Raw genomic sequence first — 13,455 nt, 5'->3', positions numbered from 1 at the left:
TAGTCTATGAGTGGAGATCATGTAGTCTATGAGTGGAGATGGAGATCATGTAGTGGAGATGGAGATGATGTAGTGGAGATGGAGATCATGTAGTCTATGAGTGGAGATGGAGATCATGTAGTGGAGATGGAGATGGTATAGTGGAGATGGAGATCATGTAGTCTATGAGTGGAGATGGAGATCATGTAGTGGAGATGGAGATTGTGTAGTGGAGATGGAGATGGTGTAGTGGAGATGGAGATGATGTTGTCTATGAGTGGAGATGGAAATCATGTGATGGAGATGGTGTAGTGGAGATGGAGATCATGTAGTGGAGATGGAGATCATGTAGTGGAGATGGAGATCATGTTGTCTATGAGTGGAGATGGAGATGGTGTAGTGGAGATGGAGATGGTGTAGTGGAGATGGAGATCATGTAGTGGAGATGGAGATCATGTAGTGGAGATGGAGATCATGTTGTCTATGAGTGGAGATGGAGATGGTGTAGTGGAGATGGAGATCATGTAGTGGAGATGGAGATGGTGTAGTGGAGATGGAGATGGTGTAGTGGAGATGGAGATGATGTAGTGGAGATGGAGATGGTGTAGTGGAGATGGAGATCATGTAGTCTATGAGTGGAGATGGAGATCATGTAGTGGAGATGGAGATCATGTAGTGGAGATGGAGATCATGTAGTGGAGATGGAGATCATGTAGTCTATGAGTGGAGATGGAGATCATGTAGTGGAGATGGAGATCATGTAGTCTATGAGTGGAGATGGAGATCATGTAGTGGAGATGGAGATCATGTAGTCTATGAGTGGAGATGGAGATGGTGTAGTGGAGATGGAGATCATGTAGTGGAGATGGAGATGATGTAGTGGAGATGATGTAGTGGAGATGGAGATCATGTAGTGGAGATGGAGATCATGTAGTGGAGATGGAGATCATGTAGTGGAGATGGAGATGGTGTAGTGGAGATGGAGATGGAGATGGTGTAGTGGAGATGGAGATGATGTAGTGGAGATGGAGATGGTGTAGTGGAGATGGAGATCATGTAGTCTATGAGTGGAGATGGAGATCATGTAGTAGAGATGGAGATGATGTAGTCTATGAGTGGAGATGGAGATGATGTAGTCTATGAGTGGAGATGGAGATGATGTAGTGGAGATGGAGATGATGTAGTGGAGATCATGTAGTCTATGAGTGGAGATGGAGATGATGTAGTGGAGATGGAGATGATGTAGTGGAGATGATGTAGTCTATGAGTGGAGATGGAGATGATGTAGTCTATGAGTGGAGATGGAGATGATGTAGTGGAGATGGAGATGATGTAGTGGAGATGATGTAGTCTATGAGTGGAGATGGAGATCATGTAGTGGAGATGGAGATCATGTAGTCTATGAGTGGAGATGGAGATCATGTAGTGGAGATGGAGATCATGTAGTCTATGAGTGGAGATGGAGATCATGTAGTGGAGATGGAGATGATGTAGTGGAGATCATGTAGTCTATGAGTGGAGATGGAGATGATGTAGTCTATGAGTGGAGATGGAGATGATGAAGTGGAGATTATGTAGTCTATGAGTGGAGATCATGTAGTCTATGAGTGGAGATGGAGATGGTGTAGTGGAGATGGAGATCATGTAGTGGAGATGGAGATGATGTTGTCTATGAGTGGAGATGGAGATCATGTAGTGGAGATGGAGATGATGTAGTCTATGAGTGGAGATGGAGATCATGTAGTGGAGATGGAGATGGTGTAGTGGAGATGGAGATCATGTAGTCTATGAGTGGAGATGGAGATCATGTAGTGGAGATGGTGTAGTGGAAATGGAGATCATGTAGTCTATGAGTGGAGATGGAGATCATGTAGTGGAGATGGAGATCATGTAGTCTATGAGTGGAGATGGAGATCATGTAGTGGAGATGGAGATGGTGTAGTGGAGATCATGTAGTCTATGAGTGGAGATGGAGATGATGTAATGGAGATGGAGATCATGTAGTGGAGATCATGTAGTGGAGATGGAGATGATGTAATGGAGATGGAGATGGTGTAGTGGAGATGGAGATCATGTAGTGGAGATGGAGATCATGTAGTGGAGATGGAGATGGTGTAGTGGAGATGGAGATCATGTAGTCTATGAGTGGAGATGGAAATCATGTAGTGGAGATGGAGATGGTGTAGTGGAGATGGAGATCATGTAGTGGAGATGGAGATCATGTAGTCTATGAGTGGAGATGGAAATCATGTAGTGGAGATGGAGATGGTGTAGTGGAGATGGAGATCATGTAGTCTATGAGTGGAGATGGTGTAGTGGAGATGGAGATGATGTAGTCTATGAGTGGAGATGGAGATGATGTAGTGGAGATCATGTAGTCTATGAGTGAAGATCATGTAGTCTATGAGTGGAGATGGAGATCATGTAGTGGAGATGGAGATGATGTAGTCTATGAGTGGAGATGGAGATCATGTAGTGGAGATGGAGATGGTGTAGTGGAGATGGAGATCATGTATATGAGTGGAGATGGAGATCATGTAGTGGAGATGGAGATTGTGTAGTGGAGATGGAGATGGTGTAGTGGAGATGGAGATCATGTAGTGGAGATGGAGATGATGTAGTCTATGAGTGGAGATGGAGATGGTGTAGTGGAGATGGAGATGATGTAGTGGAGATGATGTAGTCTATGAGTGGAGATGGAGATGATGTAGTGGAGATGGAGATGATGTTGTCTATGAGTGGAGATGGAAATCATGTGATGGAGATGGTGTAGTGGAGATGGAGATCATGGAGTGGAGATGGAGATCATGTAGTCTATGAGTGGAGATGGTGTAGTGGAGATGGAGATCATGGAGTGGAGATGGAGATCATGTAGTGGAGATGGAGATAATGTAGTGGATCATGTAGTCTATGAGTGGAGATAGAGATCATGGAGTGGAGATGGAGATCATGTAGTCTATGAGTGGAGATGGAGATTATGTAGTGGAGATGGAGATCATGCAGTGGAGATGGAGATCATGTAGTCTATGAGTGGAGATGGAGATGGTGTAGTGGAGATGGAGATTATGTAGTGGAGATGGAGATCATGGAGTGGAGATGGAGATCATGTAGTGGAGATGGAGATCATGTAGTCTATGAGTGGAGATGGAGATGGTGTAGTGGAGATGGAGATCATGTAGTGGAGATGGAGATCATGTAGTCTATGAGTGGAGATGGAGATGGTGTAGTGGAGATGGAGATCATGTAGTCTATGAGTGGAGATGGAGATCATGTAGTGGAGATGGAGATCATGTAGTGGAGATGGAGATCATGTAGTCTATGAGTGGAGATGGTGTAGTGGAGATGGAGATCATGTAGTCTATGAGTGGAGATGGAGATCATGTAGTGGAGATGGAGATCATGTAGTGGAGATGGAGATCATGTAGTGGAGATGGAGATCATGTAGTCTATAAGTGGAGATGGAGATGGTGTAGTGGAGATGGAGATCATGTAGTCTATGAGTGGAGATGGAGATCATGTAGTGGAGATGGAGATCATGTAGTGGAGATGGAGATCATGTAGTCTATGAGTGGAGATGGAGATGGTGTAGTGGAGATGGAGATCATGTAGTCTATGAGTGGAGATGGAGATCATGTAGTGGAGATGGAGATCATGTAGTGGAGATGGAGATCATGTAGTGGAGATGGAGATCATGTAGTCTATGAGTGGAGATGGAGATGGTGTAGTGGAGATGGAGGTCATGTAGTCTATGAGTGGAGATGGAGATTATGTAGTGGAGATGGAGATCATGTAGTCTATGAGTGGAGATGGAGATGGTGTAGTGGAGATGGAGATCATGTAGTGGAGATGGAGATCATGTAGTCTATGAGTGGAGATGGAGATGGTGTAGTGGAGATGGAGATCATGTAGTCTATGAGTGGAGATGGAGATTATGTAGTGGAGATGGAGATCATGTAGTCTATGAGTGGAGATGGAGATGGTGTAGTGGAGATGGAGATCATGTAGTGGAGATGGAGATGATGTAGTCTATGAGTGGAGATGGAGATCATGTAGTGGAGATGGAGATGGTGTAGTGGAGATGGAGATGATGTAGTGGAGATCATGTAGTCTATGAGTGGAGATGGAGATGATGTAATGGAGATGGAGATGATGTTGTCTATGAGTGGAGATGGAAATCATGTAGTGGAGATGGTGTAGTGGAGATGGAGATCATGTAGTGGAGATCATGTAGTCTATGAGTGGAGATCATGTAGTCTATGAGTGGAGATGGAGATCATGTAGTGGAGATGGAGATGATGTAGTGGAGATGGAGATCATGTAGTCTATGAGTGGAGATGGAGATCATGTAGTGGAGATGGAGATGGTATAGTGGAGATGGAGATCATGTAGTGGAGATGGAGATTGTGTAGTGGAGATGGAGATGGTGTAGTGGAGATGGAGATTATGTTGTCTATGAGTGGAGATGGAAATCATGTGATGGAGATGGTGTAGTGGAGATGGAGATCATGTAGTCTATGAGTGGAGATGGAGATGGTGTAGTGGAGATGGAGATGGTGTAGTGGAGATGGAGATCATGTAGTGGAGATGGAGATCATGTAGTGGAGATGGAGATCATGTTGTCTATGAGTGGAGATGGAGATGGTGTAGTGGAGATGGAGATCATGTAGTGGAGATGGAGATGGTGTAGTGGAGATGGAGATGGTGTAGTGGAGATGGAGATGATGTAGTGGAGATGGAGATGGTGTAGTGGAGATGGAGATCATGTAGTCTATGAGTGGAGATGGAGATCATGTAGTGGAGATGGAGATCATGTAGTGGAGATGGAGATCATGTAGTCTATGAGTGGAGATGGAGATCATGTAGTGGAGATGGAGATCATGTAGTGGAGATGGAGATCATGTAGTCTATGAGTGGAGATGGAGATCATGTAGTGGAGATGGAGATCATGTAGTCTATGAGTGGAGATGGAGATGGTGTAGTGGAGATGGAGATCATGTAGTGGAGATGGAGATGATGTAGTGGAGATGATGTAGTGGAGATGGAGATCATGTAGTGGAGATGGAGATCATGTAGTGGAGATGGAGATGGTGTAGTGGAGATGGAGATGGTGTAGTGGAGATGGAGATCATGTAGTCTATGAGTGGAGATGGAGATCATGTAGTGGAGATGGAGATCATGTAGTCTATGAGTGGAGATGGAGATGGTGTAGTGGAGATGGAGATCATGTAGTCTATGAGTGGAGATGGAGATGGTGTAGTGGAGATGGAGATCATGTAGTCTATGAGTGGAGATGGAGATGGTGTAGTGGAGATGGAGATCATGTAGTCTATGAGTGGAGATGGAGATGGTGTAGTGGAGATGGAGATCATGTAGTCTATGAGTGGAGATGGAGATGGTGTAGTGGAGATGGAGATCATGTAGTCTATGAGTGGAGATGGAGATGGTGTAGTGGAGATGGAGATCATGGAGAGAATCACTGCTGCTGTCTTTCCACCGGCAAAACAATAAAACACAAGGGAACAGTAAAACACCAACTAACAGAAAAACACTAACTAATAGAAAAACACCAGCAAAATAGTGTGCAGACAGTAGACAGTAGTGATCAGACGGATGTGAATGATGGAGATTTGACCTCATCATAATTTGGCGCCGTGGTAACGTAGTGGTTAAGGAGCAGGGCTAGCATGTAGTAGTGTGGTAGCGTAGTGGTTAAGGAGCAGGGTTAGCATGTAGTAGTGTGGTAACGTAGTGGTTAAGGAGCAGGGCTAGCATGTAGTAGTGTGGTAGCGTAGTGGTTAAGGAGCAGGGTTAGCATGTAGTAGTGTGGTAGCGTAGTGGTTAAGGAGCAGGGTTAGCATGTAGTAGTGTGGTAGCGTAGGGGCTAAGGAGCAGGGCTAGCATGTAGTAGTGTGTACGGTAATGTGTTTCTTTTTAATAAACTACTTGTACACTTACAAAGTTCTCAATGCTTCGGTTTACATGTAGAGACCCTCATTATGCTACCGTGTAAGTGTGGTGCTATTTTGAGCCTTGTTAGTGGTATAGAAATAGTGATTACTTTTTACTGTACGTCTGCCCCGAAGGCTAGCATTAAACGGTAATTAGCAGTTTGCAATAAAACTGGTCACATTCGACTAGCATGAAAACAAATCCCAGCGAACGGTCAAACTCGGTACACATGTGTTATTAACTCCTAGGTTAATTTTGCGCCGGAATTGTCCTTTAAGGAGCTGGGCTAGCGTACACTAGCCTGTAAAGTTGTGGGTTCAATTCCTGGCTTTCACCGTTGTGCCCTTGAGCAAGGCACTTAACCACAAATTGCTCTGTGGATGGTGACTCTTGTTATATATTACATATGTAAGTCACTTTGGATAAAAGCGTCTCCTCAAATGAATAAATGTAATCTTTGATCTTTCTCGCTTTTAGGAAGAGCTTTACAGGTTGCATGTGTTCATTCAAAGCTGTAGGGTCAGCCTTTCTTTATAGGTCACATTTGTTAGTTCACAGTTGGTCTTTAACAGTAATTTATTTCCCCTGCACTTTAGACGTGGATGTGGATAAGCCCGATGAGAAGTCTATCATGACCTATGTGGCTCAGTTCCTGAGAAAGCTGCCTAACCCTCTTGGACAGCAACAGGATGAGGTTAGACTTATATAAAAGGATTAGTCCCCAACTCAAATCCCAACCCTAACCCCAATCCTATATATAACTTGAGACTCCTGTATAAGGATTAGCCCCAACCCAAATCCCAACCCTAACCCCAACCATCTCTCTAGACTACTGTAGAAGTATTAGCCCCAACCCCACCGTCACTCTAGACTCCTGTAGAAGTATTAGTATTAACCCCACCATCACTCTAGACTCCTGTAGAAGTATTAGTATTAGCCCCAACACAACCATCACTCTAGACTCCTGTAGAAGTATTAGCCCCAACACAACCATCACTCTAGACTTCTGTAGAAGTATTAGCCCCAACACAACCATCACTCTAGACTCCTGTAGAAGTATTAGCATTAGCCCCAACACAACCTTCACTCTAGACTCCTGAAGAAGTATTAGCCTCAACCATCACTCTAGACTCCTGTAGAAGTATTAGCCCCAACACAACCATCACTCTAGACTCCTGTAGAAGTATTAGCATTTGCCCCAACACAACCATCACTCTAGACTCCTGTAGAAGTATTAGTATTTGCCCCAACCCAACCATCACTCTAGACTCCTGTAGAAGTATTAGTATTTGCCCCAACCCAACCATCACTCTTGACTCCTGTAGAAGTATTAGCCCCAACACAACCATCACTCTAGACTCCTGAAGAAGTATTAGTATTTGCCCCAACACAACCATTACTCTAGAGTCCTGTAGAAGTATCTGTAGAAGTATTAGCATTAGCCCCAACACAACCATCACTCTAGACTCCTGTAGAAGTATTAGTATTTGCCACACCATCACTCTAGACTCCTGTAGAAGTATTAGCATTAGCCCCAACACAACCATCACTCTAGACTCCTGTAGAAGTATTAGCATTAGCCCCAACACAACCATCACTCTAGACTCCTGTAGAAGTATTAGCATTAGCCCCACCATCACTCTAGACTCCTGTAGAAGTATTAGCATTAGCCCCAACCCAAATTCCAACCTCCTCTCTCTGCAGTCATAGCTTTTCTCACCGCTCTATCCTCTCCTCTACCCTCTCTCCTTTTTCTCATCTCTCCTCTCCCCTACTCTCATTCACCTCTACACCTCAACACAGGTAAAACAACAAGTCATACACCTGTACACCTCATGTATGATGTGGGTTGTTTTAGGGTCTGGTACAGAAGGCGGGGGAGTGGAGGAAGTTTGGGAGTGTGTGAGTGTGTGATGGTGATGATGGTGTTGGTGTTCTAGGGGAGTGTGTGAGTGTGTGGTGGTGGTGGTGTTCTAGGGGAGTGTGTGGTGGTGGTGATGGTGTTCTAGGGGAGTGTGTGAGTGTGTGGTGGTGGTGGTGTTCTAGGGGAGTGTGTGAGTGTGTGGTGGTGGTGGTGTTCTAGGGGAGTGTGTGGTGGTGGTGGTGGTGATGGTGTTGGTGTTCCAGGTGAGTGTGTGATGGTGGTGATGGTGGTGGTGTTTTAGGGGAGTGTGTGGTGGTGATGGTGTTGGTGTTCCAGGTAAGTGTGTGATGGTGTTGGTGTTCCAGGTGAGTGTGTGGTGGTGGTGATGGTGTTGGTGTTCTAGGGAAGTGTGTGGTGGTGGTGTTGGTGTTCTAGGGGAGTGTGTGGTGGTGATGGTGTTGGTGTTTTAGGTGGTGATGGTGTTGGTGTTCTAGGTGATGGTGCGGGAGGCGGTGGTGATGGTGTTGGTGTTCCAGGGGAGTGTGTGGTGGTGGTGGTGATGGTGTTGGTGTTCCAGGGGAGTGTGTGATGATGGTGATGGTGTTGGTGTTTTAGGTGGTGATGGTGTTGGTGTTCTAGGTGATGGTGCGGGAGGCGGTGGTGATGGTGTTCTAGGGGAGTGTGTGATGGTGATGATGTTGGTGTTCTAGGGTCTGTGCGGGAGGTGGGGAAGTGTGTGTGTGTGTGATGGTGTTGGTGTTTTAGGGGAGTGTGTGAGACTGTGATGGTGTTGGTGTTGGTGTTCTAGGGTCTGTGCGGGAGGTGAGTGTGTGAGTGTTGGTGTTCTAGGTGATGGTGCGGGAGGTGGTGGTGATAGTGTTGGTGTGTCTTTAGGAGGATCTGGTGCGGGAGGTGGTGGTGATGGTGTTGGTGTGTCTTTAGGAGGATCTGGTGCGGGAGGAGGGGGAGTGGCGTCGTGCGGCAGAGTCGAACAGCACACTGACACGACGGCAACAGGAAGCTCAAGCCCAGCTGGAGAGGACCCTAAAGCTGGCCAATGCCTGCCTGTCTGAAAAGGGCCCTCCTGACCAACTACACCGGAAACACACGGTATACAAATACACACACACACATACACACACACCCTTCTGCCTGTCCGAGAAGGGCCCTTCACTTTGGACATTCTGTGGCACACATGCACACCCTAACCTGTATGTGTGTGTGTGTGTGTGTGTGTGTGTCTTTAGGAGTTCTTTGCTCGATTGGACCAGCATGTGCTGAATGTGTTTCTCAAAGCATGTGATGACCTCACTGACATCCTGCCTGAAAATGAGCAACATGCTTTACAGGAGACTGTCAGGGAGCTCCACAAGCAGTGGAAGGTCTCTTTCTCTTTCACGCACTCACACAAACTGTTACGGGCAGTTGGACACCACCCTTAAAGGGATATTCCACCATTTGGGGAATTACACTCATTTTCCACCTCCACTTGAGTTAAACAATTGATTTTTACCTTTCTCCAGTTTATCCAGCCGTTCTCAGAGTCTGGCGATACATACATAGATCATTGAATCGAATTAGTCCATTAGCATCTCGCCTGCTAGCATCACGTTTAAAAGTGACTTAAAATTTCCGGTAATTTTCCTATTTAAAACTTGTCTCCTCTCAAGTTAGAAAGTTTAATAACACCAACGGAAAATCAAATGTAGCGATTTTCTAGGCTGATTTGACATGGAACTATACTCTCATTCAGGCGTAATAATCCAGTCACTAACCGATTTGTCTGCTGCAGCTCAACCTTGTTGCTGGAAGTTAGCCTACAAGGGACTATTTTCAGTTGCTGCATGATATCATTGTGCTGCTGCGCCCATGGTGTTCCTTAATTATTACGCTGGAATGAGAGTATAGTTCTATGTCAAATCAGCCTACAAATGGTGGAATATCCCTTTACCATAAAGGGGAGACACACACAGATCAGCTCGTTGTATCAAAAATAGGGGTATGTTTATTTAACAGAATGGGTATCAAATAATAGGGAGGTTAACAGTAACTAGTGAAACTACAGTAACTACAAAAGCGGAACGCTTTCTACTGCCGGGTGGACGGCTAGACGGAAGCCAGTGGACAAGACAGAGGGTCAGATGTACTAACACTTTTGTGCCCACTTCAGGGGTATTTCTTTCACAATGTGTGTGTAAATTAATGATTGCGAGGTATGTACAAACAGGCCACACTGAGGTAAAAACGCAGACTGCCTGTCGCAGGAGCTGAAAATGGCAAATTGCGTTTTTCCGTGTCATGCATATGCATTCATGGGAGGGTCAAGGGGAAAGTGGGAGTTTAGCGTAAAGAGATGGGAGGGGAAGCGCAAAGAGCACATAATTATGTATTCCACGGTATGTACAAAAACTGTCCGTGAAATCTATTCGGTGCCTAAATATTTCCGCCTTGTAAAAGCAGGTGTTAATCCAAATTGCTGTTAAATGCATCAATAAGAGAACCTTTCAAAGACAACAGAATCACTATTTAGAGCACCAGTTTTGAGTCTTTATATTATATCAAAAGCAACCTTAACTTTTGTTGGCCTTTCGAATGTTTTACTTTCACGTCATCCACTTAAACTTTCGTACTTGCTAGATTTGACCAATCTCCCATAGCCTACGTAGTCTACGCACAAGTAGTTTGACTGATCTTCATTATTTCCCTGCTTGTTGACATCTTATCATGTACTATTTCATGATCACTAAACGTTTGATTCTGTTTAATGTTGTCATCAGTTCACTTCATTCAACTGCGCTTGTATGTAGGCTCTGCCGTTCAGTTGTGGACGTTAGTAAATTGCGGTAGGGGGTGGAGAAAGGCGCAGATAACGATGAAGTGAAAGTTTGCTCAATACCACATATGTGTGCGTGTGCGTGTGTGTGTGTGTTCGTGTGTGTGTATGTGTGTGCGTGTGTGTGTGTGCGTGCGTCTGTGTATGTGTGTGTGCTTTGACTCGATTCTCAGTCTCTGTGTGCGCCCCTTCAGGAGCGGTCCCAGAATCCTTTTCTAGCGCAGGTAGGCACGCTCAGGTGTGGTTCCCCTGTAATTAACAAAAGGGGAAGAGATGCAGCACCCAATAGGGGGCGCCAAACACGTGTAGGAACAAACACCAGAGCTGGGGGACATAACACAAATCACAAATACACACACACACACACGTGCACACACACACACACACACACACATGCACACAGCACACACACACGCACAAACGCACACACACACAGACACACATACACACACACACACACACACACACACCCTGACTGATAGTGGATCTGTTCAGGACGTCCAGGCAGAGGCTCCGCTGCACCTGCTGCATCTGAGGGTGGAGTCCGAGCGGCGCAGGCTGATGACATCACTGCAGAAGTGCAGGGAGGAGCTGGACAGCAATAGAGGAAGCCATGAGCACAGGGTGAGATGTGTGTGTGTGTGTATGTGTGTGTATATGTGTGTATGTGTGTGTGTGTGTGTGTGTGTGTGTGTGTGTGTGTATGTGTGTGTATTTGTGTGTGTGTGTGTGTGTGTGTGTGTGTGTGTGTGTGTTTAATGTGTGTATATGTATTCTCCTCTAGGGCCAGGAGCTTGTGTGTGTGTATGTGTGTGTGTGTGTGTGTGTGTGTGTGTGTGTGTGTATGTGTGTGTATCTGTGTGTGTGTGTGTGTGTGTGTGTGTGTGTGTGTGTGTTTAATGTGTGTATATGTATTCTCCTCTAGGGCCAGGAGCTTGTGTGTGTGTGTGAGGTGCGACTGCAGGCCATAGAGGAGCTTTGCCAGAAGCTTCCAGAGGGGGACGCCGCCCAACAGGTCCTGAGAGACGTGTGTGTGTGTGTGTGTGTTTAATGTGTGTATATGGGATGTTTCTCTCTAACTGTTATGAAATCCAACCAAGAACTTTAGGCAAATTAGATAACATAAAGGCTGCAGGGAAGTCATTTGGTTTTAATGTTTTCCTTTGATTCACGAAGTTCACAAACGTGATTATAACATAAACCCCCTTGGGGATCAATAAAGTATCTGACTATCTATCTATCTATCTAACAAAAACCCAGCTAACAAACAGAAAAGCCAAGGTGGTTACAAAAGGAGGGAAAAGGAGACACAAAGGAAAGCCTCACGCTCACTCGCTGGGTTACTCGCTGGGTTACTCGCTGGGTTACTCGCTGAGTTACTCGCTGGGTTATTTGCTGAGTTACTTGCTGGGTTACTCGCTGGGTTACTTGCTGAGTTACTCGCTGGGTTACTCGCTGAGTTACTCGCTGGGTTATTTGCTGAGTTACTCGCTGGGTTACTCGCTGGGTTACTTGCTGGGTTACTCGCTGGGTTACTTGCTGAGTTACTCGCTGGGTTGTTAACAGCTTGCCAGACTCCCGTGCCCAACGCACAGTTCGCAGAACAGGCAGATTATGAAGTCAACTAAATAACTCTACTGAAGCCAAACTAAAAACATGCAGAAAGTATTACATTAATACACAGGACTAGATGTTATAATCCCTTGTGCCAAAATCCAAAGTAAAAACACATTCAGAAGCCCCTACAAAATTAACTAGCACGCTAACCACAAATCTGCCAACCAATGGTCACAAACACAAGACAAATGGCCCCTCCAACAGCAGTATATAGTATGTCATTGGGGTTATCAAATGGGCACCCTCATTTACCGATGTTTCGTTAAGTTAGGCCCGCAACACCTCATGAAGGCTTAACAGTGAAACCAGCGTCCTGGAGACACTCCCCTCCATGCTGCCACCATATTACCACATTGAAATATCCAATACCCAAAATACTCTTAACCAGCCCAGGCATGGTCAAGGTTGGCTAGGTTGGCCCGTCCCGTTGATGTAAGACAAAATGGAAATATTTTGTTGTGAAGTGACTGGAGACTGTGCAGGGTAGGAGCAAGGCCAAGGTGTGTGTGTGTGTGTGTGTGTGTGTGTGTGTGTGAAGTGACTGGAAACCGGCAAAACGGCCAACGGCAAAAGCAGCACTAAACCCAACTAACCCAGCAGGTCCTGAGAGAGTGTGTGTGTGTGTGTGTGTGTGTGTGTGTGTGTGTGAAGTGACTGGAAACCGGCAAAACGGCCAACGGCAAAAGCAGCACTAAACCCAACTAACCCAGCAGGTCCTGAGAGAGTGTGTGTGTGTGTGGGTGTGTGTGTGTTTAAATGTGTGTAAATATCATGTTTCTCTGTAACCCAACAGGTCCTGAGAGAGTGTATGTGTGTGTGTGTGTGTGTGTGTGGGTGTGTGTGTGTTTAAATGTGTGTAAATATGATGTTTCTCTGTAACCCAACAGGTCCTGAGAGAGTGTGTGTGTGTGTGTGTGTGTGTGTGTGTGTGTGTGTTTAAATGTGTGTAAATATGATGTTTCTCTGTAACCCAACAGGTCTTGAGAGAATCTCGGAGTGCCCTGGCTGAGGTCAAAGGTCGTCTGGATCACATGGACACATGGAGTGAGAGGCAAAGTGTCATGGCCCAGGTGGCCAAGGAGTGTGTGTCGCAGGAGGATGTGTGTGTGTTGGTAGACGCGTGTGTGTCACAGGAGGATGTGTGTGTGTTGGTAGACGTGTGTGTGTCGCAGGAGCATGTGTGTGTGTTGCAGGAGGATGTGTGTGTGTCGGT

At 45.7% G+C, this 13,455-nt stretch overlaps 1 protein-coding gene across 1 annotated transcript in view; it reads left to right on the top strand.

Annotated features, from left to right (window-relative positions):
• syne1a (spectrin repeat containing, nuclear envelope 1a) overlaps nucleotides 1-13,455 on the top strand; it is a 322,712-nt gene that overhangs the window by 32,594 nt on the left and 276,663 nt on the right. Inside the window, exons 9-14 of the mRNA XM_042094571.1 lie at nucleotides 6,525-6,622; nucleotides 8,735-8,902; nucleotides 9,040-9,174; nucleotides 11,121-11,249; nucleotides 11,551-11,640; nucleotides 13,220-13,417. Of these exons, the coding sequence (XP_041950505.1) occupies nucleotides 6,525-6,622; nucleotides 8,735-8,902; nucleotides 9,040-9,174; nucleotides 11,121-11,249; nucleotides 11,551-11,640; nucleotides 13,220-13,417 (818 nt within the window). The remainder of the gene's footprint in view (nucleotides 1-6,524; nucleotides 6,623-8,734; nucleotides 8,903-9,039; nucleotides 9,175-11,120; nucleotides 11,250-11,550; nucleotides 11,641-13,219; nucleotides 13,418-13,455) is intronic.

The sequence above is a fragment of the Alosa sapidissima genome, chromosome 6 (assembly GCF_018492685.1).
Source record: "Alosa sapidissima isolate fAloSap1 chromosome 6, fAloSap1.pri, whole genome shotgun sequence".
Lineage (NCBI taxonomy): Eukaryota > Metazoa > Chordata > Actinopteri > Clupeiformes > Clupeidae > Alosa > Alosa sapidissima.
Note: the sequence above shows the minus strand (reverse complement) of the source record. Positions and strands in the feature narration are given on the sequence as shown.